Below are 26,490 nucleotides of genomic sequence, written 5' to 3'. Positions count from 1 at the left end.
CCCAGAAGCTTCTGGTTTTCCTAGTGTTGAAAGCAAAAAATATCACTAGTGTGGATGGAATTTCAGGTAACAGAATCACAGAATCGACTGGGTTGGAAAAGACCTCAGAGATCATCGAGTCCAACCCTTGGTCCAACTCTAGTCCGTTTACTAGATCACGGCACTAAGTGCCATGTCCAATCTCAGTTTAAAAACCTCCAGGGACTGCGAGTCCACCACCTCCCTGGGCAGCCATTCCAATGCCTGACCACTCTCTCTGTAAAGAATTTCTTTCTAATATCCAGCCTACATTTCCCCTGGCAGAGTTGAAGCCCATGCCCCCTTGTCCTATTGCTGACTGCCTGGGAGAAGAGACCAATCCCCACCTGGCTAGAACTTCCCTTCAGATAGTTATAGAGAGTGATGAGGTCACCTCTAAGCCTCCTCTTCTCCAGACTAAACAACCCCAGCTCCCTCAGCCTCTCCCCATAGGTCTTTTGTTCAAGTCCCTTCACCAGTCTTGTTGCTCTTCTCTGGACCCGCTCCCGCACTTCAATGTCTTTCCTTCCCAGCTTCAGGGCCAACTGCAGACTTCCCACCTGTGATCAGCCAGAAAGATTGGCTGTGGCACAGAGAAGGGGCAGAATTTTACCCAGACGTGTATCTTCTTTAATGCACAGGAGCTACTTTACCAGGATGTTTAACTGCTTTCCAGAGGCAAAATAACTTGTTCTGAAAAACAGGTGTTTCAAGGACAAGCTCTAAAAAGAATAGAAATAGTATCAGTCCTCTTGTTTGTTTAAAAAAAAAAAAAAGGAGAGGGTAATTACACCATTTTGAATTTGTCAGGCTGCATGCAGAGGCTGGCGAGCTGAAGGCATCAACAAAATAGCTTCATACCATCACAAGTTACAATAGCCTGGTTGGCACTGGATTGGGTCAGGAAACAACGAAAGTCAATTTTCAGTGTCAGATAGAAGAAGCATCTGCATCTTTATATGGATACCAGGAAAATATTTTCATGTTTTTCAGTAAGAGCATCACTGCCCAACTGTGCCTTCTGCCAACTGTCACCAACCTATTAAGCAGGCTGAAAGGAGAAATTCTTGGACAGGAAGTCCGGGGGAAACTGGTAAACAAAACCAGAGGGAGAGCAAAGCTGGAAGAAAGCTGCAGTGTTTAGGCCACCTACGCTTCAGGGTAGATATTCAAGTATCTCCATTCACTGACCATGTGTTTGCTGGCTTTCCATGAGCTGCCACTTAGTCACTGAGAGAAATCACTGCTTCTGATCATGCAGGCTGTGAAGCTCATCTGAGAAACTAATTCAGTTCCATTCTCTACCTATACACACCTATATGCATTCTCCACCTATATACACCTATATGCATTCCGCACCTACACGGCTAGGACAGAGACACCAGCAGACAACAGACTAGAATAGATTTCAGTTGGAAGTGACCTATGACAATCATCTAGTGCAACCGCCTGACCAAAGTATGTTGTTAAGGGCAATGTCCAAATGCCTTTTAAACACCGACAGGCCTGGGGCATCAACCACCCCTCTGGGAAGCCTGTTCCAGGGTTTGACCACCTTCTATTCTATGGGAATAGCTGGCATTTAAGATCAAATATATTAAAACTTGCAGAGTAATGCTGAGATGTAACAGCCATCTGACTTAATCTCAGCATCTGACACACTAAAACACAAATGAATCATTTGCATTATCAAAAATCACCCAACTGTAAATTCATACTTAATGTAATACACTAAGTGCAAGCTACAAGGCCATACCATTATAACTTTGAGATCAGTTCCACCACGAAGAAAAGTAGTTTCATTAAGGACAGAAAATGCTATGAAGTTCTCCCCACTGTGGAAAAGTGCTGATTTCAACAAGGGTTGAGGGAAGGATGCACATAAACTCCCACATCCAGTTATCTTTAACAATATGCTCATACTCTAAGTTATACATCTTTAACACAGAAGTTCACTCATTTACAAAGAAAATCAATTCCCTGGGCAATATGCAGTTTAGGAAGCAGTACGACCACATGAATCTCAGCATGTAAGGCAGTGCAGTAGGCAGGGATCATCAGGTTGAAGCTGTTTCAAGACGAAGTCCCTGGAATTACACAACATGCTATTTGCAGGTTTTATGTCAGACTAGACTTAGCCCAGACCCCTAAACAGAACTTTGCTGTGAGAAGCTACCCTGAGACTCTATCATTGATTTGAACCGTCACACCTGCAAAAGAGCCTGAGCACATTGAATCCAGCCCTGGAGCAGAGCCCTGGTTTAGTTTCCCCTAAAGGAAGCTACTCCGTGGGCACTAACATAACTTTGTGATCTGAACAAACAGTACATGGGGGTGACAACAGGAGATGAGAAGAGACTCACAGCGGAGCTATTCTGCTGGTCACAGCCAAAACGCTAATGCAGATGCAGTCCGTGCATCTTTTATAGCTGTCAGTAACTGGAACTGTTCTGCATTACACCACACTAGGAAAAAAACAATATGAGCTGCTCCTATGAACTATTAGGTTTTATTTTAAATTAATTTAGAAGAAATACAGAACAAAATTAATTCAATTTTTGTAACTCTGGCACAATGTATTCAATAGTGCAACAGCTCCCTATGGGTTTGAGTTTTAGCCTCCCCCCATTCATAGTTTTGCAAGTTCAGCCTAAAACCTGAGAATAACTTCGCATCTTTTGCCATTAGCCGTCTTTTTCTCGTCAACAGCCATCAACAATTGTTTTTTTTTTTGGTGTAGAATAGGTTTTTTCTCAACAGAATTATAAGGTCTTATTCCCTCCAGTAGGGCTGTACAACCTTTTACTATGCAAGCTTAATAAATAATGATAAAAAACACAGGGGCTGGCTGATTGAGCAGGGGAAAAACAAAGGCAAGTTTTGAGAGCTGGTTATGTTCTACGCCTTCTTCTTCAGCCTGGATTTTCAGAGACAACCGACACACAATGACGGAAAAAGAATTTGTAATCTGAGAATAGATCCATCAGAAAAGGTATGGAAAGGTTGAATAAGTTGGCTTTCACTTTTAAAAATCAATTTAAAGAAATGTTTACGATATCGTTAGGGAAAGTTGTTGGAAACTAAAAGTATGCTTTCAATTCAAATAAAAAGCAAATTGTGCCCATTAAGAACAAATTTAGGCACACATTATTGTTACTAAGCCAACAGCAATGTCAACACCAAAAAGATTAACTTATCAATGTCACTGCAACGTGTCTCCGTACTTCCAGCGTCAGGAAGGCCACTATTTAAGTGATTTTAAGTTTAGCAGTTTCAGATATGAGCCTTCACGTCAAGTACAGATTACTTCACTTTCTGCTGCTCAATGACTACACTGCCGTTCCTTCGGACTGACCTGCGCACACCTTCTGGGCACCTAAACACCGGTCTGAAGGCAAGTGTCCCATCCTGGCAGGGACCTGTGGTGTGTCCCAGCTCTCCCTGCCCACCCTCACCTGCAGACGCCATCACTCTTTCCCAGGTCCCAGCCCCTACATATCTCCCACTTCCCCCACTGGCCGTGCCAGTTGCTTGGAAGCACCATAGGAAGGGGATTTTGCATTGGCTTTACATAACGATGAGCTTAATTGATAGCACCTGACTGAAGACTGCATACTTTTGTGTTTTTCCATATTTCAAACCATCCTCTGCAGTATTAATAAAAACCCACAACACATTTAAAGAATCTGAGCAAGAGCCAGGACTGAATTAGGACAAAGAAAAGCAGAAAACTGTGGTTCTAAGTCTAGTTATAATTTACTGAAAGAAAGAAAAACAAACAAACAACACCAAACTTCTCAAAGAGGTAGTTTTGAAGAAAACAATTTGCTGCTCTCAGATGAAAGGGCTTAGGAGAAATTGCTTATTTGTGCCACAAAAATACAACTGATCTCTGCCACACTGAGTTAGAGCTGGCACTTCCAGGCACATTGCAGACCTCTGATGTTGAATATTGGCTCTTTTACTTCCAGTCTAGCCACGGAATTTTTCACCTAGTGGCTGTTTCTGCCTGTGCTACTGTGTATGGTGAGCACCAGCTGGGTGACAGGGCCATCCGGGTGACACTGAAACCCAGGTGACTGAATGGAGCATTTTGCAGGAACACTACACACTACATTCTGTATCTTTAAAATAATATATGAGAAAGTGGTTAGCTATCACTTATCGTCAAAGGAAAGCACACAAGTATCCCTTGAGAAATACTGAGGCCAAGCTATAGCTCACCATCCCAGGCAGTAGGGGAAGCAGTGACAATGTGGGACCCAGCAACATTTCTATTCAGCAAGAAACACCCAAAACTCAAAATAACAACAGGAGCTGGGGAGGCATCAGGTTGTGTGAGAGAAACAGACCCAGAGGAGTGAACACACACACACCTCCACACACCCCCACCAGCAAAGGAGACCAGCATATGTTGCCCTTACTGGAAAAGGACACAGGAGGGCAGATCTGGCTCCAGGGCCCAGGAGCTTTGCAGCTGAGCCAGGCAACTGCTTTTTCTTCGGTGCTCTCTACAGATGTCCTGCTGTCCCGTGCTGCTGTGAAGCCAAGTGGCTACCTCAAAAACATGCAGTAACCTCCTGCCATGCCGCTCACATCTTCCACCAGTTTCCATCACAGCTACAGAGAAATAGTATTTTATGGAGGAAGTGCAAGCCTTCAAAGATGCGATACGTAATGCTATTTACATGAGAAGAGAGGCTTAACTTTTTTTTTCTTCTTTTTTACATTGATTCTTCCAAATAATTCACTCTGTAAACTCACCTGTAAGCGTAAGTCTAGAAGAAATTACTGTCATCCCACTGGGATACAATACAAGAATGCGGATTCTAAACGAGTGACCTTCCTCAATAAAGGACAGCAACTCGATTCTGTGATTGAGAAGAGCAATATTTCACTTCACCATTCACGTCTGAGAGATGGCATTGCAATGACACTGACTTAAAAAGGGAGGTTTTTCTATTCTCAGTGGACAAAGACAATGATCACAAATGTCACCTACGTGACACGCTTTTTCCTGGGCCTCAGTAGAGAGAAGTTCTCAAAAGCAGCTGATGTGACATAGCGATAGTAAAAACATAGTTCTGTCTAGAAAAGTGACATCAACATTTGAGTAACCATTTCAGACTACCAGCATACACAATGAGCACCAGCGTGCCCTTTCTTCTGCGCAAGGTGACACTGAATCATCCTGACTCTTTAGCCCATGAAGCTCTACCAGCCTGTACTGCTGTAGGAGAACAACTCCCGGCTCAGCATTTGCTGTCCCATTTCATCATGTAAATTGTGTCTCTTAACACCCTTCCTAACACCACACTCTACTAATACTGTGTTCCTCTCAAAGACCAGGTATTTGCTTTATAACCTCAAAATTTATAAATGACACTAACTCCATATAACACTGCACCACAAGGACTAACTAGAAACATTGTATAGATGGTAAACTTTCCACAAACATACCGTATAACTTTTGAACAAGTAAAGGAAAGTCTTTACACTAAAAACAATTTAAGTTATTCCAATCTCAAGCTCTGTGATGCAGATCTAACACCTGCATCTCCAACATCTTCCCTTATTTTACAAGGATGGGAGGAAGTATTTAAGAACATAATAAACACATTAATCTGTCACTGAAACAGTGACTTTTGGCTGTTCACATTTGGTATATGCTGGAATGCAAGTCTCAAATCCATGTAGACACTAAAGAGCAGGAAACCAAAATGAACTACAGCATGACAACAGCTTTTCAGTTAATAACAGGAGAACTCACTGCTGCTTTCTCAAAGAGCACCACAATGATACCAGTGGTCTGGCATCAAAGAAAGAAGTTAATGATGCAAAACTTTTCAGAACCACTGGGGAGACTTCAGCTGTGGCTTCTGCAAGCCCAAGCTTGTTTTTCATTCCAGTGTGGCAACACTGCCATAGCATGCACAAAGGGCCCACACTCATCTTTTGGAAGTACATTAACTCAGGGTAGGACGTTGCTGAGATGCACCATTGCAGCACTCAATCACAAACGATGCACTAATGGAAATTGTTTTACTGAAAATGTTACCTGATGGCATAATGCTGTGACAGAAAGTATTAAACGCACATCCTGACCCCAGAGGTGATCACTACCTCCTGCTGACACAGAGGCAAAGTTTAGGGCATTGTTTCCAAGAACTAACGCACAAGACTCTGTATCCTTCTGGATGTGACATTCTTAGTAAATAAGCTATTAAAGAAAAGAAAATTCATTTAAGGCAGGTTAACATGATAGATATGAAGAGTAAGCACAGGCAAAATTTCAAGTTCTGATTTCTCTCAACTACAGCAAAACCTGCAGTTGCAAGCAGCAAGCCTCAGTTCAGCTTTTCCTGAGCATTCCTTGTAGAAATTAATTCATTAGCCATTGTTATGGAAACAGTAGAAGAAACAAGAAGTATCTATCCCTATAGTATCACAAGAATTAAAGAAATCAAAAGACAATGGTAGATCACAAAGAAGTAATAAAAACAGCTTAAAGAAATGAAGAAAATATAAACCAACTAAATGCTATAGGACGACGAGTGTTCCCCAGAGCTCATCGTTCAGAATGTCTGTACTTAAACATGCATCCAGGATTAACTTGTGACCCCTGTTTTAACTAGAAAGCTTTTCATACAAACGTGAACCAGTCAAGGTGTAATGCATGTGGATTATCTGTCTGCATCTGTCTTTGGGGATCCATTGACCGAGTTAGTTATCTAATGCTATTATTGGTGATCATTACTTAGGTTTTTTGTTTGCGTTGCTTAGTATTAATTTTTAAAGAGTCTGTAAGAGTGTTACCATGTGTGTATGTGGCAGCTCAGCTCATACAAGAGCACGGGACCAGTCTCCTCTGACAGTGTTGGGTTTCTAAAGCACTTGAGAAAAGCATTACAGCATCTAAGCTTGTCAGACAGCACAAGTGAAGCACCAAGCTTCAAATACAAGAGTAATGCCATCTGAGGCAGATGTCTGTAACAGCCCTTGTCCACACTATCTGAATTTTCTACACTTGTGTGAGACCTATAGGCCACACAGAAATCCTCCTCACAGGCATCTGGAATCTCACCACAATTCAGTGATAATTTGTTGTTGTTTTACCTGCACAGAAATTACCCAGACCCACCTCCAAACAAGGATATACAAGAAAATATCACCTCAATTCAAGGACCAAGGTGCTTGAGCAATGGAATAAGAGCTTGAACAGTTGCTTGGTTTAGCAGCACCCACTTGGGTACATTTGACAGAAGTGTCAGCACTAAGCCAGCTTTGTCAACAGCCATGCTTGGAGCTTCTAAAGAGCTGCCACCCATGGCTCTCATGCACCTTCTGCTCTCCCCTCAAGGTGCATGTACATGTTCATGTACTTGAATATAACATTTTGAGGATGGTCTAGTATTGCCGAGGGTTTGTTGTAGGAACTGAATCCCATCACAAGCCTCGTGCAGCCCTTGGAAACTTGGTGCAAAGCCTTTGACTGTTCATCTCTCTAACATGAGATTAGTGGGACTTCATTGCATTAAGGACGTTGAAAATGCAGTTATTCAGAAATCAAGGGGTGCATACTTTTTATACAGAGACATTTCCCTAATGAGAATACAGAACAACAAATACTTTTCCTGAAAATGGTTAAAGGATTCGTTAAGAGGAGGCAAATCCTACAAAAAAAAAATCCATTCAAAAAAACTGCATTAGTTGCTGTAAACTTTTGGAACATTTAGCTATTACCTTAAAAAAAAAAAATCACATCTAAATACATAAGAACATCTAGTGAAAAGCTAGAAAAAGAACCTTAAATTTAAAAAATGTAAGTTACAGAATGAAAACTATCACTTACATTCCACACTTCAGTTAATCTATGTTAAGTATGCGTCAGGTACTAAAAGTGTCCATGGGCAGGCCAGACAATTTAATGCATGATAAATTCAAAATCACCAGAAACTGGAAGAGTGCTGAGGTAAAATATCATATGTGTTCATGGCCTTCTACTCTTTCCTAGACATTTGCTGTTGACTACTGCTGAATCAAGATTGGCCTAGTGGGACTACACAAACAAACACATAAGCAGAATTACAGGCAATTTAATTCTTGCATTTCCATAAATGTGTGAATGTTTCTCTTCACTTCTGCACATCCTGCTAACATGACTGCTGAATGCTCTTTTGTTGTCACCAACACACATTTTGTTCATCAAAAAATTGTACAACTATCTGTCTGCAGACAGCAGAGTCCATGTATCATCTTTAGTAAATGAGACAAGACTAATCACGTAGCAGCAGATTTATTGCCACTAGAAGATGCCATGTAACAGAGAATAGTAAATGGTGTAAGCACATTTCATAGGTGACACATACAGTATGTGAACTGTATTATGCCTCAGAAAGCTGCTGTAGTCAAAGCACTTGATACCTGGGGTCTATTCTCGATCCTACCAGAAATTATATCACACTGCTTCAACTATTCTTTCTGTAAAATAGCAGGTTGACCTTGATTTCTCATCAATGAAGACACAGAAGGACCTATAGGGTATTCAGTACCTAAAAATCTTAGTAGTGGAAAAGTTGTAAGAGGAACTGAAGACTTTATTTCCAGCCTGTTTTATAAACCCCCTCTCCAAAATACTTCAAATGGAGGAAAATAAGAGAAAGTGGTTCACTTGAGCTTTTAAGGAGTTTGGCTCCATGCTGTGCTTCCCAATAGTTCATGAACACCATGCAATTTTTCAGTTCAACAATAAATGTTTTTAAAATAAGAAGAGAAGGTAAAATTTTCTAGTGTTCAGGATCACAACTAGCCCACAATTACTTTATCAAGCATGTAACAAGTTTGCTGATGTATTATTACAGGACTGGTTCAATTACTGTAGTAATAGATCATCTTGCACATTTTTACTAAGAAATATAACATAGCAAAAATATATACAGCCCTACTGGCTACACTAAATAGTCTCTGCTGTAGCTACACAGGAAAGTGAATCACTGATAAAAAACAAAACATGCAGACTCTCTGTAAAGACAAGTAAGAGCTTGCACTTCATATCATCAAATCCTTCATGGAAATCACTTGGATTTTTTTTTTTCCAATTGAACAAGTACACATAAAAACTTCTAAACAAATCTAAGTTTTAAATCCAAGTTTATTCTACAAGTAGAGTTTGGATATAATGCATTACTACAACTGAGACTCTAAAGGCAACTTATATCGTAAAAACAGTTCATATGTCATTCAAGGTTTATATTCTCAATGGAATTAAAAATGTAGATGATACTTCTTTTTGTAGCCATTTCAACTACAATAAGCTGCTGTAAAAAATACTGAAAAAAAATATGGTGTTTAGCACCATAGCAACAAAATACTACACTTTTGAGTATGATATCATACAGGATTTACACAAAAACTGATCAATAGTTTTCAATTGTTATGTCTTACAATTAGAACTCACAAATTTTGTCTAATGTAACACTAATGTCTCCATATCGTTATTACAAAATGTAAGCAAAAATTTGGCCTAACACTGATATCAGTATAAGACAATATTCAAATTTGCAAAAGCATTGAGAGTGTAGAGGGGAAATTTTATCACCAAATCAAATAAATATGTTTAAGAAGAACCATAGGAGGCAGAGAATTTTTTTTAAATTATCCAGATCATGATAAAAGAAAACTTCTTTGCAACTGCTAAGCTAAAATTGAAGACCACTCTTCAGATTCATGAGGTTCCCAAATACAAGTTGGGAAAAAGCATTAACAGGTTTTTCAGGTTAACTTCTCCCTACTGGAGTTAGATAAAGGGACAGAAGTTTATCAGAAGGGCAGAAGAGTGCAAGCTTATTAAAACTACATTTCAAAATAACTCTCAGTTGATTTTGACAGCCAGTTTCAGCTGATAAGAAGAAAAAAAATGAAACTCAAAGCATATTAGAAGCCCTTATTTTAAAGTCTTTTTGTATATAGTAGCTCCTAACACACCCATTATGAGTTGCATGGTCTAGTAAAATGCAGCTACGTTCATGAAAGACCTGTGAATGTCACCCAAAATTCACACTTCTAAAGGATCTGCCTGCACCCGAACAGGGAATATCTTGACCTCGATCAGTCACATTCTAGGTAGAGGTTGTCAAAACCAGGACTACACAGACCAGCTGATATTTTGTATTTTGGGCCAGGCTCACACAGCACCACAGACAAGTGGCTGCAGATGGAAGGGAATGTTTGTCAGACGAGAAGAGAAAGCTAAATTGAGCAATGACTTCTCAAATTCATAAAATACAAATAATTTGCCTCAAAATAGCTAAAAAACAAAAAATAAATCCTATCTCCTGTGTAATACTGCTGGATTAAACTACCATTGCATTCAAACGTAAATTAAGCTACATTTTTAAAATGTGTCTGTTTATTTCAAGTATTTAAATCTAATACAGCATGTCAAGAAATATTTTAAATCAAAACACTATCATTATGCAGCCCTGGAGTACATATGTCACTTCTAGGCTTACAACATTATTCATTAACCATGATTTGGTACATTTATACACAGATTCATATCACATAAAACCGGACAGTTTTTCCCTAATAAAGCATTGCACACCAACAGCTTCATGGGCTCCTGGCAGCTCAGACACCCAAAAAAACCTCTTTCTTTCAGTCCTGATTCTCCTGTCAATGGGAACTGGAGCCCTTGAACCATCATCCTAGCAGCACAAGCAGTTCTCAGCTGGCACAGACCCCACGTCTTTTCATGGTGTATCATCCCTTGCCTTTGACACTGAGTAGTTAGCACTGATTATCTGAATTATCTAGGACAAACAAGTGAACATTCACTCTGATGAGGGAAATGAGTGTGCGGCTCATAGATAATACCAGAATCTCTGCAAATTTAGGTTGGTATTTTCACATTAAATATTCTCAGGTTATAACTTTAAGAAAATCTTGACTGTTGCTGCAGAAGATTTCATGAAATCTGACATGAGGGTCAACTGAAAGACCCCATTTCAACCTTGGATGGGCACCACGTGTTCCCATCCTGCCAAATGAACAAGCATTTTGGGTACCTGTCAAGCTCTGTCCCTGTCAGGGAATGGCACAACAAACCAAAGTGTACAAGTGACCAAAACCATACTACTTGGTTTCTATGTATGGATATACTGTGCTCAAATAACAGCAAATTTTGGCTGCAGAACATCTTCTTATACATGAAATAGGCTGCCCCATCTATCCTACTGATTTGGGGAAGATTTGGAGACCAAGAAAAGTAAACAGCTTGAAGGATATCAAGTATGACAGATGGGGGCAGGATGATTAATTTGAGGCCACTCATTTACGGATAGGTGATATCTGGGTCTTCTATAATGGATCATTTTTCTGGAGATGTGATTCAAAGGGATGTAAAGCTCTAAACAAACCAATCTAGAAATGAAATAGTGTCTCAGACCTCATCCATTATTATACTGGGCTGTAATTAGAGTAGGATAAACACTTCTCACTATATTCAACCCTATTTATTTGCCACCTGTTACCTCCTACCCACCCCATCAACCTCGTGTTCTTTGGTTAACGCCGCTTTAATTTATCTTCTGTTGTAAGACTCTCTTGTCTCTTAGTACTACTAAAAATAATAATCACTTAACACTGAAAATGTAAAGTCCCAAAAAATTATGAAAGATGCAAAGGTAATATAAATCACCATTAAAGATAAAATGACTTGATGATAACAAAAGATTTGTATAGCATTTATACACAGACTCACAGTGAAAAGCAAGGAGAAATTAAAGGAAGGGAAAAATAAATAACAGAAAGAGCTTACAATTAAAAAATTAAGTATGGGGCAATCTAGATGCATTTTTCTTTAATAAAAATCTTGGTTTCCTTTGAGTATGAAATGAGCTATTCTGCAACTGCCACCTTTATTTTAGACTAGCAACAGTCAGAACCACCTACATTTTAAATCTGCTTTTATTGCCATAGAAACGTATGCTTGCTTTAACTAAAAAGGAAGTCTCCTGGCTTATATCCAATTGTCTACTTTCCGTATCATACACTACAAAAGACATAATTTATGCATTCATATATCCATACTTGCACTCTCAAGTGAGCTCCATCTGCCTCACCTACAATGAAAATCACATGCAGTTTGTGTTATGTGAGATATTTATATGTTTATATTTAAATGGAAAAAACTAGTGCAATCTACTCTATATAGCCACAAAAAGACAGAATGACTTTAAAATTATTTATGCTTTTAAATCAATCCAGTTCCAAGTACACTTAAGCTGACTTTTGCTTCAATAGTAATTTAATGTTTAGAGCAGTCACATACCATATTGTTACATATTTGTAATTAAACTTTTCAGTGTTCAGTAAGTGATGGCAAACAGGTCAAAATACACCAAAGAAAATGGTATTTTTGTTCTCTTTGTAGCCACTGACACCAAGAACGCACATAAGAATTAAAGATGTCCAGTGCTGATAAAAAACCCCAATATATTCATGCAGTTTTAGTACCCAAAAGAAAGATCCGTGCTTTTTCTGTCCTAAAGTACTGTTGTAAAAGGCACAGGGGTGCCTGGAAGTCCCCATAGCCACAGTTTGCAGAGGTTTGGGGGCACAGACACCCACAAATGCCATGGGCTTCCAGCAGCCCCTGCCCAGCACTGCAGATCGGCCGGCAGCGCCCTGCTATTGCCTGGTGCAGCAAGATGCTTGTTTCATAACCTACAATAAACACTGCCATTTCACTAGAAAAGGACAGAATAAACATGCAGCATGTCCTATTAAACATATTCAAGCAGCTACAAGCAATACAGCAACTTGGACTCTCAACAGGTTCTTAGCAATTCTCCAAGCTCCTTCAAAAGGAAGGTGGGGGAGAATAATGTGCCAGCTTTGCCAACACTAAATATTGGCCTGAATTCAACTCTATAAGGGGGGAATTGGATGCTCACTAAGTATGGCAGGGAAAAGGAGAAATTTTTCAAGCCCTCAGAACCTTTACTTACAGAATAATTCTAAATGTAACTCACAATATTGGAAAAAAAATATATATATTTCTTCATTCCTAAATCACCATGGCTGCATCGTAACTTACTGTCACTAGATAACACTTTCCATATGACTTCTGGTAAGTATCTGTAGACACTGAACTATACTGCTTTTGAAAACATTATTTCTGATTCAACAGAAATATGCACGCATGTGCAGAATCAGAAAAAAGTTTAAAACCATTATTATCCAGAAATGCAGCATTTATCTCTATGCTCACAGAAAAAAACAACGTACGCAAATTGACCACTACTAGAACAGTGGAGTGATCCTCTTCTCATAGGAAAAAGACATTTAACAGAATAGTGGTTTCCTGGGGGAGGGAAAAAAAGAAAAGGTCCTAAAAACGACAACTGGGTTTTGGTGAGGAATTGTTGTTAATGGCAATTTTTCTTTGTTGGGATGGATTGATTTGGGTTTTTTTAGCAAAATGGAAACCTGATAACACGAGTGGAATAGACCAGTCTTACTGATTCCTTTACAATTTTCTTATTCTGTTAGTTGAGCTATTCAGAGCTTTATTTGTACAGGTATTTCTAGAACATGACTGAAATACTGTTTAATATTTGTGAAAGCCGCTATTTCCAAAGAGTTCATACTAAAAATTTCAAGTTTGCAATGCATTTGTTACAGGTTCACATCGAAAAATTCAGAAGTATTTTAACACTTCCAAAACAAATATGTCTAAGGAAACAGCAGTTTCTCTACAGACAACTGACAAGCAGAAAGAAAGTCTAAATTAATTACATAAATTATTCATTGTGAATTATCCATGCAGCATTAGTTATCTTGTGCACACACACTTGCTTCAACCATACAAACCCCCTCTAATCTACATGGACATTTTCCAGGAAAGCAGTAATATTTTAGAATACAAAAATAGTATAATAAACTTCCTAGAAAGTACTTCACTTGCAGACACACCACACAAAAAGCGTAAGCCCACAGACACATTCATTCAGTGGATGAAAGGAAAAAGGGGTGCTCACCCTTCCTATTCTGGAGTGAAGCAACAGGAGGAGGAAGCTCTTTTCCTAGGGATCTGGCTCTATGGCAAGACTAGCACACTGCTACAGCTATTGAGCATCACTATAGCCTAGGGAATACCATTAAATTAAAAAAAAAAATAATAATAATAAAAAGGAAAGCAGAATTCTTTTTGCTGATGAAAAAATTACGAACGAAACAAAATTCTGAACCAGTTCACCAGTTGTAAAAACTATAGTCAAACAGAATTAAAGAAATAAACTATTTCTTATCCCCTAGATAAAAGCACTAGATTTAAATACATATTCTGGCCAAGTAATCAACATGAATCACAGAATCACAGACCCTTGGGGATTGGAAGGGACCTCAAAAGCTCATCCAGTCCAATCCCCCTGCCGGAGCAGGAACACCCAGATGAGGTTACACAGGAAAGTGTCCAGGCAGGTTTTGAATGTCTCCAGAGTAGAAGACTCCACAACCCCCCTGGGCAGCCTGTTCCAGTGTCTGTCACCCTTACTGAGAAGAAGTTTCTTCTCAAATTTAAGTGGAACCTCTTCTGTTGCAATTTGAACCCATTACCCCATGTCCTACCATTGGTTGTCACTGAGAAGAGCCTGGCTCCATCCTCCTGACACTTGCCCTACATGGAAGTACTACAAAATTTTTGAGTTACTTTCAAAAGGAAGAAATCCCAACAACTTGCATTCTTAGCACAAGGAAAGCTCAAGAATATTTGTGTAAGGGAGCATTCACATAGATAGCTTGGGAGTCACAGCAGCACCATGCTCAGCAGACAACTACATTAAAGTATTCTATCCTTTTTTTTTTCTTTTTTTTCTTTTCCAAATCCATCTTCAGCCAAACAAACCACAATCCACACCTGGCAGCATGCCAATGGTGACAGACTTCACATTCCTTGACGAGCTTTGCTGAAATGCTCAGTGTATGAATACTTCGGATTAACTATCAGGAGGTGAGCAAGGATAGCTGCTTATTCTGAACGAAATCCTTCAGGTTCGCTAGAAGAATGAAATGTCTTGAAAAAAAAAGAGATTAAAAAAAGCCCACAATGCTGTTATTTCAAAAGACAAGACAAAAAGATGAGCATTGGGCAAAAAACAGGCAGACAGTACCTTGATGAAGGCCTCCAGAAAAAATGAAGCCTGACTAGATTGCAGGAGCAGAACATGGCTTTACACAAAAGAAATAATTGCAAGCCACATTTAAAACCCTTTTCCCACCCTAATGGTTTCTTCCTCTTAACAAAGTACTTCAGTCTAAACACACTGTATAAATACTGTATTAATCTGGTCACAGGGCCAAGAAAAATCTACTGTTGTTGAAGAATTATTAACATCTGATGGGCTGGCCAAGTTCTGCCCCTGTCATCCAGAAGGCAGCAGCAGAAGTCAGCTCCGCACTGACGTTGTTCTCACCACACTGCAAAGCAATTGGAATTTAAAGAAAGTGGGGGGTGGAGGGAAGGCAAAACAAAATTTTTTTTTTTTAATTTTAATGATTATGCTGAAAAGGCTAAAATGGGATCAACAGGTAAAGTTTGCTCAGCTACTTGTCTGTGGCATTTACATATAAGCATTGCTATTAAAAAGCTTAGAGTTTCCAGTCATCTTCACAAGGTCAGAGACCAAAGAAGCTGCAAGATTATCTCCAACTTTTGCCACAGAACCTGCTTTCAGAGCTAAATAATGAATCATATTACTAAGCTTAGTGAAGTGTTATAATTATTCCTCAGTAGCCTAAAAAAAATTGTCCCCCTATGCCCATTAACATTTTCACACAACACTGTATATTTTGCCTGAATCCCCGCTGCATGTAAACAGGCAGCTCAAGTGGGAGCAATGGGCTTAGAATTGTGTATTCAGAGCAGATGCTGGATCCAGCGGGGAAATGATGGAGAACGGGGCCTGCTTGTTTTTTTTAATTAACTGAGTTCTTGAATACAATTAGCAGCTCTAGAGGCACCATAATTTTATTACTTCTTAAGCACAATATACCTAAATAAAAAAGCAGATGCAAAATTTCAGATGAGAAACAAGTACATCAGTGTAAGCACATTAGGAAAAAAGCAAAGGCCCAAAGAGCAAATTCTGTTGGGGAGGCAGCGCGTGCTCGTCTCTCACACAAGCACACAAAGGAAATTCGAAATCATATTTCCACTTGGTGATAGAAGCGGGCTGACCGTGCTCCAGCAGCTAACTTTTACCAACAAAGGCTTCTCTCTCTCTCAGAGAATATTCTTGACCAAGAATATTCCATACAAGTCCTTCACATTCACTTCCACCAGGAATCTTCAGTCCAGTTTTCCTAAAAATCTCCCCACACTATTTTTGTTTTTCCCCTCAACTAACTGGGAAGGAAATACTGTAAACACATACAGTTATAAATGCTGTTTAACACTGATGCTATTATATAGCAGACTTTTAACAACAGGCCAAGTTACACAGCTAAGCACTACTAGAAAATCCAAGATATGTGTCTACCTTACCACTTTCTAGAACTGAACTGAGCACCCAGAAGGCACAGAAATCAGTGCCAGAAGCCGATAGCTTCTAGAAACTGATCTAGTCCAAGTCAGTTGGAATAGCCTGTAGTTTGTGCTTCTATAGTAGTAGCTACCCAAGTAGTTTGTGTTTCTATAAATTTGAAGAACTGTAGCTAGCCCTAACAGATAATAAACGTGAAATGGAATGAATGATAACACCTGGACAAACAGCCAAAAATGCCTAATTTTGGCTGTTCAGATTAAGAAAGAAAAATAAACTGTTCTAGTTAGATTAGCAGGGGTAGAGTTTGTAGGGATTTCTTTGGTTTTTTAAGCACAAGTTACAAATTCTTATTCCTCTGAACAAGACAAACAAAACATACTATCCTAATTTACAGCCTCTCCTTCAGTCACAGTTTGCTTTAGAAGAACATATTTTCTCACAAAAGAATGTCCATCACTAGTCTTACCATTCCAATTTTTTCCACTCCAAAACATGAGTTTTCACCAAACAGGGAGTAGCTGAGTGTTCAGTGATGCACTAGTATTGGTACATTAGACAGGTAGTCCCACAAGTGACCTCTGATGAATAGCAGCAGTTAACACTACCTGAACATCAGCAAATTCAACTTCAATATCTGAACAATGTCATTTGGCTTAAGCCAAAATCATTATGTCCAAATTCATCTTTGAACTGGTACAGAATGAAGACTTTTACATTTTATTTTCCAGACTTGTAGCTGGAATTTTCCGTAGGCTTCAGAAGCTGTGAACTAATATAAAGCTAATAACGCTGACAATAGAAAGTTAATTTACTTCCAGAAACTTCACAGGGATTCTGAAGTGGTCAAAAGAAACAAAACCAAACCAAACTCTCCCACCTCACAGTGCTTCCCTACACTTACATGAAGCTTTACAGAGCCCTTTAGGGGCTTTTTCTTGCCCTTCAGGACTACCATGCACTAAATCTGTCTGGACTTCAGGCAAAGAAGAGTTTGTTCTAAAACATATATCTGAAGCAGTCTACCCAAAAGAATCTGATCTTCAGACAGGCAATTAACCACCACTTCCAGATAAACATTCAATTTATGTCAGCACATTTAAAACCAAGGTGAAAGATTAAGGGACTGGTTTTGGCCATAAGCCACTGGAGCAAGACTGACTTGAAACGCCCTGGCAGATAAACACACAAACACCAGGATTCCTGAAGTATGCAGACATTCCCAAAATCATGGTTAGGTGCCCAAACTGAAGGTATATGCAGAGCTTTAAGATACCAGAAACAAACTATTATTTTTAAAATATAGCGGTCATATTTCTATACAAGGCAGAAAAACAGCAGTTGTTCTTTATACACTGTATTTCTCAAAGGTCATATTTGCAAGAATCAGTCATCCTTTTGAAAGACTTCAAGGATAAAATGAGAACCAAAAAATCTTATCTCTCTTTATCAATTGTTTAATACAGTAATTCATACTTTCCCTATTCCTTGCCAAGTTTTCTGGAAGGTTTTTTCTTGTTATCTGATTGTGCACTGAATTGAGTTAGTGTACTTTCTCAGGATCAAATGTCTCCATGTTTTATTTGCCTGCATTCCATGAATTTCCAAGTATCCAGAAGAGTGCTGTTTTTATGAGTTCAACTCAAACCAAATTCTAGTAAAGACATACACAGGAAGAACTTCTGTTCTTAAGGAAACAGACAAGGAAAAAAATCCTACACATCAAATGGTTAAAATACAAGAATGAAATGAAGACATGCCTGTGAAGTACCTCTTGCATCGGCCACACTTCCCACAAAACCCAAAGGGAAAACCCACCTACAGCTGACCTTGGCACTTGGTATTGCCAAAAAGCAAGAATTTCAGGCTGACATGACTACCAACCATATTGGATTTGGGGTTTTCTTCAATGAATCCTTGGCCCAACACCTTTGTCTCCTTTTGTCTCAAAGACTTCCATCTAATTTCATGGTTACAGATAACAACAGCCGCTTATTAGGAGTTGAGTGCCTGGAAGTAGAACATTCAGAGTTCTGCACAGCCCTAGCAGAGCATCACAGTATTACCAGGTTTCATTAAATAACATTCTAGTGATGTCCAATAATAATAATAAGCACGTCTATATCTTTTTCAACACCAGGCATGTTGGGCAATGGCCTAAGATAAAAGGGACTCCCTGAATCAAGGGGAGAATTATGATTAAGAATAAAAACTGTGAAGGATTCCAGTATCTGCCTAGAAAGATGCATGTCAAATGATTCCAGCCAAAGCCAAAGCCAGGAATGCTAACAAGTTTAAATAGTACTTAAGAAGAAAATGGGCAAGAAATGGAAAAATACTGGAACCAAGAAGGACTGAGGGAACAGATCTCCTGCCTGATAATATCCTCTTTTAACTAACAGCTAATTGGGTAAATTTATGAGCTCAAATCTAAGGGCAATCAGGCAATTTTACCTTATAGCATGTAACATTTATCTCCAACAGGAAAATACAAAACTTAAAAAAGAGACTGATTCAATGATCCAACAGGATCCAACAGCAAAGAAGTGAGTCAGGCCTAGAGGAGTGAGAGAGTGGCATCAATACATTTTTCTTGGTCTCACACAAAAAAAAAAGCTAGACTATTTTTTAAAAATGTATTAAATGAAAACACAAGGAGATGTCTGATCTAGAAGCAGTGCTCATTACATGACATTCTGGTACAGCTACAGAACAGTAGGTTAAAAAAATATTACAATGTAATGATTGATTTTCTAAATCACTCAGTGAAGTTCATAGAAGCAGCATTGGTTTCACGCACCACTGAGCCCCAGTAGTTTTACATGGCCAGAATTACTCACCATAATCTGCAAAAAAGACATCATCATGATCAGAAGTTGACACATACACATGCATAAGAACAGATAATAAAATGTAAAGGTCCACAGGCATGGCAGACAAGGTCAAGGGTCTCAACCCTAATTCACAGGGTAGAGAAATGTAAGATAACTAGGGCTGGGGGAGATTACATCGCTCTCCTAGTGTAACCGTGATTCATGGTTACACATCCTTCATCTACACAAAAATAAATGTCTAGTCTTAATGCAAATGATGTTCATTTCGTCAAGATGTTAAGTTAGTACTATACTCATCACTACTGATTTCACGTGAAATACCAGGCATCCTGGCACACCACAGCTCAGTATTGCTACAAGACAGGAATGAGGAAAAGCCAGGCAGTTTGCAGATGCTTCCATGCAAGTAGACAGGACAAAGTGATACTCTTCTGTGATCTGCTTTGAACACCAGAGTGTTGTCAAACATATAGGAAATTAATGATCTATTTTAAAATCTCTCTTGGATGCTGTAATGATTTCTTCTCAGTCTGAAATGACCACTACACTGGCAGCCGTTAAGACTTTTGTTAAAGGTGTACTAGATAGCTTTATTGTTATGCACCAAACCATCACTGTTAGATTCACTCCAGTGTTCTCTCTAGAGTTAGCATTACAAATCTCACCCTCTAATTCACTTAGGTTACTTCATCCATACCTGTGTATTAAGCCACGGCGCCAGCGCTTACCTGAATTGCTATGATTTGATTGCCTGTTTTTAACTAATGTGCAGTACAGAACCTCTGCCTTAACTGTACTAAAACCCACAATTCAGCAGCAGTGCAAGTCAGCCATGTTTTGCTATGAAGAGTCACTCCTGAACCTTCCTGTCTTTAATCCTCCCATTGGTTGCAAACCCCTTCTGACCATTCTCTCCCCTTAGGCTTCAGAGCCTGAGCCAAGCACCGGGGATCCACAGCCTATCTGAAGGTGAAGGCCACTTTGCACCTATAAACTACCGCTTCCACAACTCTTCGGGAGCTTTCTTGCCTCTAACATCTTCCTCACCAGTCCTTCCTACCACCAGCTCCCTTTTGCACCACAGCCCAAACATCTGAAAGGGGGATGACGTTAAAAGATGATGATTCTTAGTAACGTTACTGCAGAATGCAATGCTCTCCACTTCCCTCCTCAAAATGCAAGGTTACAACACCAAGTCACACTGCAAGTGCAGAACGCAGCATGCAAAAGCAGTTATTCGTGACTGCCAGAAAAAATGGCATTTGCATAACCAGCCATGGGGAAAGTGTTTGTCAAAAAGATATATCCTTTTCCTGATACCAATCTGAAAATGCTAAAATATAAGCTGTTAAGCAGCATCAGCAGCAGTGATTTGGCTGAATGCATTGGAAAGGATAAAGAAATGTGAATCATTTGCTTAACAGATATCCCACATTGATACAAAAGACTTTTGAAACAGAAGTTTGCTGCTGAAGGCATTTTAATTATTTTCCAGACAGAAGCTGTTTAATGACCACATGGAAAATGCAATGAACTTCTCTGGTTTTATGACAATAAAACCAAACCTTTAAGAAAGCAGGTAAAACACCACAGATGAAGTTCCCCTGTGATTCATCATTTCCATGACAAGAAGGTGATGAAAGAGTTACAAAAGACATTGTAGTTTTTAGTGTGGAACCACCTGTAAGTCATCGAAAGGTAACAAAAATAAAGTATGTCTTGATGCTGACACACAACATACCTTTTTATAACAACGAAGACTTCGGGTTAAATGAGATGAAGTGCAATTATTACCAAGTTATAATAAAAAAACAAGAGTGACCATAACTATCTAATGCCTATTTGCTAAGCATTTATAGTAAGTGAGACAGCATATACTTGTAACTACCCTTATTTTTTAATGCTCTCTGGTGACAACCCTGAAGCTGTGGATTACCTGAGAGGCAAATGCTGATTCCCTGTACCCAAGATTTCTCCTAAGAGTGTGATTGATTTAACTACAGTCCAGGAATACAATAAGTTATCAGGCAGGTGTGTGGGTGGAATCAAGAAACCTACACATCCCAGAAAGCCAACAACCTCATAATTAGTGTGCCAGTCCAAGTTACAAATGTACAGAAGACCGATGAAGTCAGCCCTACAGCCATCTTACACCACCACATTTACCCTACAGTGAAAAAAGGTTTAAGAGAGAAAAACAAGGTCATACCCTTGTCTCTTACCCAGAGACTAAAAATAATGGACTGGATGTGTCAAACACATGCTCCTTTTATTTCTACAATGCATAAAAACTTTAACACTAGACATTAAGTGGCTCTCCATGGAATTGAGCAGCCCAATCGCTAATTTGGATCAGGAATCTCAGCACAGGACACTTAAACCCAAGCTGTTCCAATAATATCCTCTTCAGCTTTTTATCAATCAGCTTTGATTAACTTCATTTTCCCCATCTAAACTGAAGAACTGGAAAAAAGTATCCAAAGTCTCAAAAACATAATAGGAGAAAATAAAAAAACAAACAGCCCTACTTCACACCAGTGATCAATATTTTGAAAATCCTTTCACTACTATGTAGCAAATAACTTTTTCCAGATACTTGTTTATTTATTGTAAGGCTCAAAGCCAAACTCCTTGAGGCAACAAGATTATGTATTATGTTAAGTGTCAATTTATACAGACATAAAATAACTTGCATTTTTCTTTTCATCAGATCTAAGAAGACACAGTATTCTCCTATCAGCGTGTAAGGAAGCAAGAATTAAGATGAGCCTTAATTAAGAGCATTAGTAGAGATTCCCATGTTTACCCTTCCAGGATAAAGCAAAGGAAAAATATGTAGTGGACAGAAAGTCAACGGAATTATAATATTGCTTTATAAGTACACACAAAGTCTTGAGTAATTATGATGTACGGATACAAAAGAGTAAAAAAAAGGATTTGATTTAGATGCCTTATTCTCTTTGGGGCAGACCAAAAGGACTTTCAGAAAGTGCCTTTACTGAAAAAGAATTACATGCTTAGTTTTGTAGATCTTTCCAAAGGCTGCTTGTCTAGAATATGGTGGGCCAGGATACAGCCTCTGGATAATTCAGGCATATAAAATGCCTTCTGACTTCCCTGGCATCTGTTTGGTTTTTTCCACTGATGAAAGAAACAAAACTTTATTTCATTTATTTCCAGTCTTCACGGTGTGCATTCTTAAACTGAGTGATTTTCTGAGTGCAATTCTCAGTAAGTGTGGGAGGTATAAACTTAGAATCTTACACAACTTTACTTTTCCCTCACTTAAGAAATCAGAACCTAATTTAAAACTGTAGGACTGCAGAAACATCTGTTCATTTTTCAAGCTACCAGTATATGAAATATTTCAAATAGCAAAATGGATAAGAAAAAACAAAACACCAAGTTCCCACAGGCTACGATTTCAACATTTCTTTTGATTTTTATCTCCTCATTGATAGAGAGGCCAACAAGCACTCAGCATACCTGCTCCAACTTCTTTTTCCTCTTCTTCAATGTTGTTTTTGATACTGTCATACTCCTCATCGATTGCCTGGTTGCCACGCATTTGAGACAGAATTCTCCGTGCTCTCTGAGTCTGGCCTTTCTGAATGAGCCAGCGGGGACTTTCAGGAAGAAACAGAAATCCAAGAAACTGTATAACTGCCGGAACAGCTGACAGGCCCAGCATGTACCTGGAAATAATCAAATAAATAAATACATAAATAAGTATCTAATACTTGGGTTCAAAAACATGCTATGAGAAGATGCAGCTACAGCTCCTCAAGCTGTAATTCATAAATCAAGCCCTCCTCCCCTTGTATTCTTTATCATCAGAAGTTAAGCAGGCAAGATTGATATTATGCAAGTATTTTAGAAAACAGGACCCTCGCTTTCAATTCCAAGAAATCTCATGGACATGTTGACTATTCTGCCACCACTGACCCTACAGCCACTTGTCCTGAGGACACTAAGTCAGACTTAATAAAAACCCTGAAACAATCCAGTAGTCTGGAAACTGATAAATCCTTTGGTTAAGATATAAGAAAAGAATGAACAGAAAGAGAAAGCAAAGGCAGAGAGAACAAATGGGTACTGCTGATGGAAAAAAAGAGACCAAAACCCTGCTGTTTCAGAGACATTAAGAAAAACAACAACAACCACCAACATCCCTCGCCAAACCAGCTAATCAAAAATGCTTAATTTGGTCAGTAATATGTATGCACAGACACACTTGACCAAGGAATAAGGCTCTTGTGTAAGGAAATGCCTGGTTTACTTTTGAAAATTTTTTACTAGAAGCAGAAACCCTGAATAAAGTTCATTTCACCACCATGACAATTTACACCACATCTTTTAGAGAGTTTGCTCTTAAATCTTCAGCCAGCTGCAATGTTAGGTTTAAAAATCAAAACTGCATTTTAGATGCTGGGGGTTACAGCATTAAGGCTAGTTTGCTATTCAGAGAATGATCACAGATATTGATTCCAGCTAAAGTGGGGGGAAAGGATTGTGGAAGACAAGCATACCACCAACTTCCATGCGTAGTTCTGGTCTATACACTTCACATTTTTATATCACTTCAATAAACACTAAGAAACACTAAGAATAACAAGAATTGCAGAACGATGTATAATTTTGTTCTGCTTTTTAAATCTGACCGTTTCCCATTTGTGCCTCACTGAGATTTTTTTCATTTCCATTAAAAACTTTAAACAGTGCTCGTGTCACCTGTACGTTATTGCATCTACTGTGGGTTTCACATCAGTGGTTATAGTCATTGAAACACCTGCAGAAACCGGCCCTCGGGATTAATACTGAGGTAGCCTGTGCTCAAACAGGTTCACACCTTGACATTAGTGAGGAGATGAAGCAGATTTGCTACTCTCTGCTCAGCCCCCAGGATGCACGCTTTCATGGACGATTTGGCAGTCTCTCACCTGGATGTTTTTATAAAACACACTATGAAATAAGATTGCTAACGGAGTAGGAAAGAGAGCACAACCATTAATGAAAACCTTGTTCAGGGCAATGAACCAAATGTATTTGTCAAGTCCAAATGCATTTTGGATGAAAAGGGAAAAAGACTTCCTTAGAGGCATTTGTAAATTTAATTTAAAAAAAATACGAATAATAGGGCAGAAAACGGGAGAATGGGGAAAAGAACACGCAAAAGGTGATGCAAAGAGGATGGCCATCCTGGGACAACATGCGTGCAGGCCAGTCTTGCCATCCCCAAGCCGAGCCCTCAAGTTCTTCCTACAACCAGCAAAAATTTCCAAAAGGTCATACAAGCAAATCTTGGTCTAGAAAGAAATCCATGGGCAAGGCTTCTATTTTCTAACACTTTAAGAATGGCATAGCTATCATTAGTTGAAAAAAGAAAAGCAGATGGAAGACAATAAATTCAAAACACAAAGCTTGTGGAAAGATTATTAGTTGATTTATCTTCAGCCAACACAGCTAACAAGTGTCACTAATTAACTAATGTTCTCATTCCTCACACTAATGTTCTCATTCATTAATGTCCTCCTTTCTTCCTATACTCTTCCCGCTCCACAAATATTTTGGTAGCTGTATGCAGCTTTATGCACCTTTACACATTCACCATTGAAACTCACCAAATTGTATATTCAGTATCTGCATTAGATTGGTATTTAGAAAGCTTTTTCTATTTCAAATGAAAAGCAGAACAAAACCACAGAAATTAAAAACACAATCACTTTATTCTGTCAAACTGCAAGCAAAAGGATCTTTCAATGTATCTATATAAACAAATTTAGTCCTTTACACTCAGATTATTTAATTTCTGCTCCTCCAAAGCCCTTCAGTCCCTTAGATGCAGCAGAGCCTCCAGAATTAAGCAGCTGGGTACCTGCAATCATCTTAGGAGGCAAAATCAATTGACACTCCCAAAAGCTTGATCCAGCCTGCTAAGGCAACCAGTTGCACTCTGTTGGATTGTTTATCACAGGAAAGATAAAAAAGAAAGGTACAGAAAGTGCTTGGTCACTAAAGTCAGTTTCCAATTGACATGTTTCTGGTCAAAGTTGAGTACAAGGAGCAAGCCAGAAGGAAAATGTTCTGTTAAGAGCGCACAGCCATTGCCAGTTCAAGAGTTGTTGCAATTTGCCCATCAAGCAACTTTGATATAACCAATTTAGAGTTAGGGCAGGCAATTTTAGACATTTCATGCAGCGAGCCAGCTTTCAGAAATCTAATATAGTTCTTTCCTATACAGAGTACAAGACTTTGCATATGAAGCCAGATGTCTAGCAGACCTGAAAAAATCCAGCATGAAATTTAATAAGTCTGCTGTAACATTTCTCCTTCTCAGACATACTGCTGCAATACTATTAAGATGGCATTAGCAGGGTTTATAAAGCTAACCTGACATAAGAGTCAGGTTAAATGTTTGTTTTCTTTGGTTTACTTTTAATTTAATATTCAGCATTTCCAAGGGCAAGCAGAGCTGAGATAAAGGAAAGTTCCTTATTGTTTTTTGTAGCACTCCAATACTTCGCCATTCAGTCACTAAGAGCTACAATAACTGATGTAATTTTCCTTCCTGTAGGCAATGACTCAGGAGTGAACATCTGTGGTTTCTCCCCATGTGTTCGCTGGCCATTCTTCTCAGGTGATTGACCACCTGTGCTCTTCCCTGCTCAGTCTCAGGTTGCAGAAAACTCGCTGAGGACAGACAAGCACACTATTGCCAATTAACAGCTCCAGCACCACCACTGCAAACCCTTGGACATCTCAGCACTAGCACAGCCTCAGTTTCTGCCCAATGCATCATCAACAGCTTCAACTGGCTCAATCTGGCAGATCAGTACTTGGCATGTACATAAAACATAGAATTACCACGTTATCAAAATCATCCAGCACGAGCCAGCAGGCTAAAAGAAACAATTCTTCCTCTCTACTCAACACACCATGCTGAACCTGGAAAACAAAGACGGGGAACACCAACATGAGGGAGAGCTATGGATCAGGAATAGCAACAGGTCACAAAGGCGGTAGCGCAGCTGGAGTGTATGACATAAAAGAAGAGGCCAAGAGAACTGGGTTTCTGCTGTCCAGAAAAAGAAATT

General features: G+C 39.1%; 1 protein-coding gene across 1 annotated transcript in view; it reads right to left on the bottom strand.

Moving 5' to 3' along the window:
• Window positions 1-26,490, bottom strand: part of SLC2A13 (solute carrier family 2 member 13) — a gene marked incomplete at both ends in the record, with an annotated part of 148,271 nt that overhangs the window by 90,296 nt on the left and 31,485 nt on the right. The window contains one exon of the mRNA XM_080359507.1: window positions 22,883-23,091. Coding sequence (XP_080215633.1) covers window positions 22,883-23,091 — 209 coding nt within the window. The remainder of the gene's footprint in view (window positions 1-22,882; window positions 23,092-26,490) is intronic.

This window comes from Nesoenas mayeri (genome assembly GCF_963082525.1).
Source record: "Nesoenas mayeri genome assembly, chromosome: 1".
Classification (NCBI taxonomy): Eukaryota; Metazoa; Chordata; class Aves; order Columbiformes; family Columbidae; genus Nesoenas; species Nesoenas mayeri.
This window is presented reverse-complemented; position numbering and strand designations above follow the sequence as displayed.